A 6,715-nucleotide genomic window follows, 5' to 3' on the forward strand; every position below is an offset into this window, starting at 1 on the left:
TCTCAGTCCTACTCTCTCAGCTATGACTGAAACAGCTTTCTTCGAACCCAACTATGCCACAACCTAGCCAAATTCCTTAGATGCGACCCACGAAAATCTCTTCAGTTTCTGAACAAACCCTCATCTCTGGCTGTTACTTCCTTAAGCTTCCTCCTACTATCGCCACCATCCCAACCCACAGGGTTGCTAAAAATCTTCGACAGGCTCCCTAGAAATAGCGACCCCACATCTCAGGAACTCCATCCCTAAACCATCCTTTCTCGAGCTTCCAGTTCATGATAGACTCTTCATTGTTGTGCACTAGCTTAAACCTCAGTCCTTTCCTCTAAAGTTCCTAGCTCCCGGGACACACTTACGTGATCTTTTAATTAGTATCTGTCCCCCAGGAAACTGGAGATTTGTTGAAGCATGAATACATAAAACACTGCTACTGGAGGTACAAGGTTCAATAGTTTCACTTCCATTATACCACTAACACAAACAAATCCCTAAATTCGTCTTAAATATCTGCCTCACCAAATCTAGGTGTTTCAGTTAACTCACTCTGGCTATTTCCGTCAGAGGCTTTATGAACTGGCTAGGGAATGGGGGGAAATTAACGTTTATTTAGTGCATATTCCATATCATGGACTCAACACGTATTACTCATTTTAGGCTGACAAGCCTGTGATGTTATATATGCTGGTTGATCTCTTACAGAACCGAGAATCAGAAAATATAATTAAGAATGGCTAGGGGTGCCTGGGTGGTTCAGTCAGTTAAGTATCCAACTCTTGATTTTGGCTCAGGTCATGATCTCATGGTTCCTGAGTTTGAGACCTACACATGGCTGGGCACCATCAGCATAGAGCTTGTTTGGGATTGTCTCTCTCTCTCTCCCTTTCTCTCTGCTCCCCCTTCACTCCCGCTCTCCCAAAATAAATAAACATTAAAAAAAAAAAAAAAGAATGGCTAGAATTAAGATCCTGGCTCACTCCAAAGTTGTTTTTCCATTGCTTACACCACCTTCCCAAAGACTCATAGCTAAAATCCACCATTGACTGAGTACCCACAATCCTTTCCCTCCCACTTCTTTTCACAGAGAAGAACTGGATACAGTCAAGATTTGTGGAGATGAAAATGCGTTTACAAATAATTCAGCATGAAGTAAGAATAATGAGCTAGTAAACTGAAAACTTTCCATTTTATCACCAGCCTCGTTTCAGATTTTATTATGAATGAACTCTAGGCCCCCGATAAATAATTGATCTTTAATATGATTATTCTCTCACTGCTATTAATTTGTCCATAATTTTTAAAAACGTACTTGCACTATTTTAAGTTTGGAGGATTTCGGTTTACACAAACCTGTTTAGACCACTCGTCAAGGTCTGTGTCTCCCAAGTTCTGCTGGGAAATAATGCAATTGCAATTACAAGCATCTCATATTCTGTAAACAGTTTGAGTTCCAAGAGTTCACCAGTTAGTTGTTTGGAAGCATTGCGTATTTTCCCATTACCTAATCTAATAACGGGTGGTTATTTCCCAAGCTGGCATTTCCTTTTTCTCTCCTCGCACCTCCACCCCCCAGCCCCCAAAACAACAACAAAAGAAGGAAAAGGCTGTTTCAACTAAGGTGAACAAAGACACTAAATTTTATTGGCCAGAATCCTAGAGAATGTTGGGAAAGGGGCTTTATAATTTAATAAGGAACAATTCAGTAGTAAAGTTTGCATTCACACAAAGACATGCTACCCCGTCTGGGAGGCTATTGATCAGAACCTCAAAGTCTTTTCTACTTTCTAGAATCTTCTCTCTCTACATTTTTAACTCACTGTTTCTGCAGGGACAACACTTAAGTGAGGGAAAAATAAAAAGGAAAGTGCGCGCTTTCACATTCTTTGGTAGATTCATGATGTGCAGACTCCCCCACATCTATCGGATACCGATTAAAATCTATAGTGACTAATAGTGAATGGTACCATCTTAACGTCACTTCCTTTATCCAGGCAACAAAATTCCTTACATTTGCTATTGTTCTTATCTCATTTTTTGCCTATATCTAATTCCATTAATGAAAGTACTTTTATAGAATATGTGACATTTTTAAGGGATTGCACAATTTTAAAAACTTCATCACTACCTTTGACAGTATGATGTCTTTTTTCACTCTATCAATTTTATGGATAAAAAAACTGAGAATTTGAGCTGTAGGAGTTGACTAAGAATTCCCAAGCTAAAATGACTATAACATAAGGCTTGTGCACCCCAATTTGAGGGCTATTTCTCACATTTTTTATCTTGGTCAATTTCACTCACCCTTCTAGATTCAAACTCCATGATAAAAGGAGTCATTTTTTACTGTTTTATGCTTACCCCAGGACACTATCTGGCAGTTAGTAGGTACCCCAAAAATGTTGAATAAATGAATTTTAGTTATTGTTATCTTAATAATCTTAGCAATAATGTTAAATACTTTTACTGGTTAAATATGACTTTTCAAATTGCCTTCACATTATTAGATGTGTCATACAGTGTGGTTAAGAGTAGAGGATAATTTTCCATAATGGATGTTAGACTATACCCTGACCTGTTAGAGCCTCCAATCTGCTATCTTAACTGCTGATGTTAGCAACCAGCCCTGCTAGAAATAGGAGAAAATGTCACACACAAAAATAATGGCTTCTTCTTATTCTTCCCTGGGTTTCTTACCTTTCCAAAATCCTAAAAATGGTTCTAAAACTTGATAGGAAATTATTCAGCTGCATAATAACAAAACATAAAAACAGTCAAAAGTGTCGGAACGGAACACCCCAAGCCTATTACTCAACAGGAAGAGACTATGAAGAATTATCTTCTGGAATAAGCAACTTGACTAAAAATGTAGCTTGTTCCTACATTGTCTGACCATTGATCCCTTGTACTGTCTTCACTCTTTTCATTTACAGAATGAAGTCATAGTGAACATAGCCTATAATTATCCCTGCTTGGGGGTAAAATAAGAAGACCTTATGTTTCCATCTACTTTTTCAGGCACTGACTAGAAAGGCCAAAACCAAGGTCAACTGTCATCCCAAAGGCCATTTATAGGTGAAGGGTGTCCTACCAGAGCTCTGGGAGGGAAAAAGGAAAGGAAAGAGAAAGAAAAAGAAAAGAATGCAATAATAACAGAGGGGGGAAAAACCCTCTGCAATAGCTCTGCTTTATTGCCTTCATAAAAAATGGTCTTAGCCCTGTACACAGCCTTATGCTTTAAATGCTAACTAAGGCTCATCAAGCAACTAATAGAAGGCTTTGTGCTTCACATGCATGATATCATTTGAGTCAGTCCTCAACAAAAATCTGTAAGACAACCACTGGTATCTTGAGGAAACCAAGAGCTAGTACTTGTCTATGTACACATAAACAGAAATTAACTTAGCTAGGACTTGAAGGGCTTTCTTTCCAATCTAGAACCCATGTATATCATCCTTATATTGTACTGCTTTCTCAACCGCCATACTTGTGTTCATTGGACCATGGCAAGCTGCAATTAAAATGTTTTACTTCCTTGCTTGTGCCTTGGTCACCACCTTTCTCATCGGAATCCTGACACTCCCTCGTGGTCTAGTGGTTAGGATTCGGTGCTCTCTCATCCCAATCCTATTTGGAGTCAATGTATATCAAGAATGTAAACTAACAAGCTATGAGCACAGTGTGCAGAACAGGAGCCATAAGGAGGCACCTTGGAGTGGAGGGGGCCACATAGAATTCTGAAATACAAAGTAGCTATAGTGTGAGTCTGGTTTCCACTAAAACTGTTTTCAAAGAGAAGTGATTATATGTATTGCAACCCCACCCCTATGCCCCACCCCTTACCTCATGGGTACCGCTACTCCACCGTGGAGGGGTACAGAATTCAGAATTCCCCAAAAAAAGATAGCCGAGGAAGGAATCTGAGCACCCTCCAGCCACCCCTCCAGCTCCCAAATCATCTTACAGCCTTAGTAAAAGAGAGGAAAGAGATTTACCTGCTGCTATTGAGGCTGAAGCCTGAAAGTCATGTATAACCTTTGAAGGACTTTAGTTTTAATCACAGGAATGGCATCTTTTTGACAGGCAGGACAGAGAAAAGAGCTGAACCACTCTGCAAATACTAACCAGGCTATTTTGGAGCAATGGCTATTGCCTTTGAAATCTTTCATCATGGGTCTATACTTAGAATTCAGATGAGCCTGGGGGAGGGGAATGGAGCAGTGTTAATCCCCAGTTGTTTTGAAGTTGTCCTGTAAACAGGTTAGCATCTAAACTATCTTAAATGGAACCATTCAATGCCTTATTTAAATTGTAGGATTCTCTCCTAGTATTTTGTTTAACCTGTTCTGCATACAGATTGTCACATCGTCCTGGAGGTGACACTTCTCAGTTTTCTTTCAAACTAGATATTCTAGAGAGCGCTGGCTGGAATCACATTGGTAGACTGATGCTCCCTGACAGCTAAAAGTTGGATTGAGTTTCAGGAGCTACTATATATAAAGCTGGGGCGACTTATGTCACCGCACTAATTAAATGCCATCTGGGTGGTTCCTCTGGGTTTTTGAGCCCATCACCCAGTTCAGACCGAGTCAGAGGCCAAGGAGGAGAACATGATGATGGACCTTTTTGAAACTGGCTCCTATTTCTTCTACTTGGATGGGGAAAATGTTACCTTGCAGCCATTAGAAGTGGCAGAGGGCTCTCCTTTGTACCCAGGGAGTGATGGTACTTTGTCCCCCTGCCAGGACCAAATGCCCCCGGAAGCTGGGAGCGACAGCAGCGGAGAGGAACATGTCCTGGCGCCCCCAGGCCTGCAGCCTCCCCACTGCCCCGGCCAATGTCTGATCTGGGCTTGCAAGACGTGCAAAAGAAAATCTGCCCCCACTGACCGGCGGAAAGCTGCCACCCTGCGCGAGAGGAGGCGGCTAAAGAAAATCAACGAGGCCTTCGAGGCACTGAAGCGGCGGACTGTGGCCAACCCCAACCAGAGGCTGCCCAAGGTGGAGATTCTTCGGAGCGCCATCAGCTACATAGAGCGGCTGCAGGATCTGCTCCATCAGCTGGATCAGCAGGAGAAAATGCAGGAGCTAGGGGTGGACCCCTTCAGCTACAGACCCAAGCAAGAGAATGTAAGCCCAGCTGCTGCCGGGGCAGGGGAACGCAAAGGCTGATTTAGACGCTTTCCTTGGGGCCTTAACCTCCAGCTGCTGGGTCTCCGTTCCAGTTCCCGTTCCTCGCCCGCCCCTCCCGCTCCCTCTCGAATGAACCCCCAGTGACCCGTCCACTCGGGGTGCCTGCCACAGGCAGGAAATTCGTACCCGGCCCGAGGAAGCAGGGGAGACACCCCCACCACGCTCCCCCACTCCCTCCCCGGAACCGACGTTTCTTTCCTAATCTTCTGCGGCCTTGGTTTTTCTCCAGCTGGAGGGTGCGGATTTCCTGCGCACCTGCAGCTCCCAGTGGCCAAGTGTTTCGGATCATTCCAGGGGGCTCGTGATAACTGCCAAGGAAGGTAAAGTAAAAGAAGGGCGCTGGGCTGTGCCGGAGAACACGCCGGGAGGGGGGCTGGGGTGAAAGGGTAGAAAGGGCTCGGAGCCTCGGCGGGGCGGGGACGCACCCCGCAAGGGGCGAGCTCCTCGCGCGCGGCCACCGGGTCCTCCCGCACTGCCCGCGCGGCCTCGCGCCGCGCCCGGGGCTGCCTCGTCTTTCACTCCTTGGGTGCTATGCTTGTGTTTCTCTTTTTCTGCGCTCAGGAGGGGCAAGCATGGACTCGTCAGCCTCGAGTAGCCTTCGATGCCTTTCTTCCATCGTGGACAGCATTTCCTCAGAGGAACGCAAACTCCCCTGCGTGGAAGAGGTGGTGGAGAAGTAACTGGGAGCCGGAGTTTGGGATGCTCTCCACGCAGCGGCAAGATCCCACCCTCCCTCCTTCGCCTGATCCTTTAGACGGGGTCACATTACATTAATATTTAGGAACTCAGACCCACGAGTTTATGAAAGGGAAGGAGACATGTTCACAGAGAAACTTCTCAAACTGTCGTGCACGCTCACATGAAAAAGCCTCCGGCTTTGGGCTTTTACTTTTGGAACCGCGAGTGGCTTAGGTCTAGCAGCCTTACTTTGCTTTTGTTTGGTTAGTTGTGCAACATATTACTTTTATTACGGCGATCCTTTTGTGCCATGTTCAAAAGAAGTTCATTCCTGTCCGAAGCAAAGTGGGAACGTTGCATCTAAATGTTAGTGGTACTGAATGTATTTTTGTAAATAATCTTAGTACTTTCATTTTTTATGTAAACCCAAGAAGTAATATTTTAAATGTGGAGTGACGGATTGCATATAAAAATGTGCGAGGATCCTGATACCGTAATATTAAAAAATGAGTTTCTTTCTGAACAAAGTTGGTCCTAATTGATTGAACTGAAAAGTATGTTTGGGACTATGTGCACATAAATAAAGAGAAGCCCTATTTTAATTTAGACGCCACACCACCCCATTTATTTGGATGTTTTCTTAAAAGCTGATTTAAAGGGAGGAAAACATTGTTTTCCTATGTCTGAATTAAACTGTTCACCTTTCTATCTCATATAGACCAACACTTGTGGTTAAAAGTGAAGAATATCCAGAAGGAATCGGCCCTTTTTCCTTTTATCAGCATTTCCCCCCCATGTTTTAACTGTCCTATATGTGGCGATCTGGGGGAGATTAACTTACCCAAAGTTAA

At 43.8% G+C, this 6,715-nt stretch overlaps 1 protein-coding gene across 1 annotated transcript; it reads left to right on the forward strand.

Moving 5' to 3' along the window:
• Positions 1-4,604: 4,604 nt before the first annotated feature.
• On the forward strand, positions 4,605-6,392 carry MYF6 (myogenic factor 6). Its single transcript, XM_047867699.1, has 3 exons — positions 4,605-5,123; positions 5,416-5,506; positions 5,748-6,392. Exons 1-3 carry the CDS (start codon positions 4,605-4,607, stop codon positions 5,864-5,866), a joined length of 729 nt encoding a protein of 242 aa, XP_047723655.1. The 3' UTR covers positions 5,867-6,392.
• The last annotated feature ends 323 nt before the right edge of the window (positions 6,393-6,715 follow it).

Source organism: Prionailurus viverrinus, chromosome B4 (genome assembly GCF_022837055.1).
Source record: "Prionailurus viverrinus isolate Anna chromosome B4, UM_Priviv_1.0, whole genome shotgun sequence".
Taxonomy (NCBI): Eukaryota; Metazoa; Chordata; class Mammalia; order Carnivora; family Felidae; genus Prionailurus; species Prionailurus viverrinus.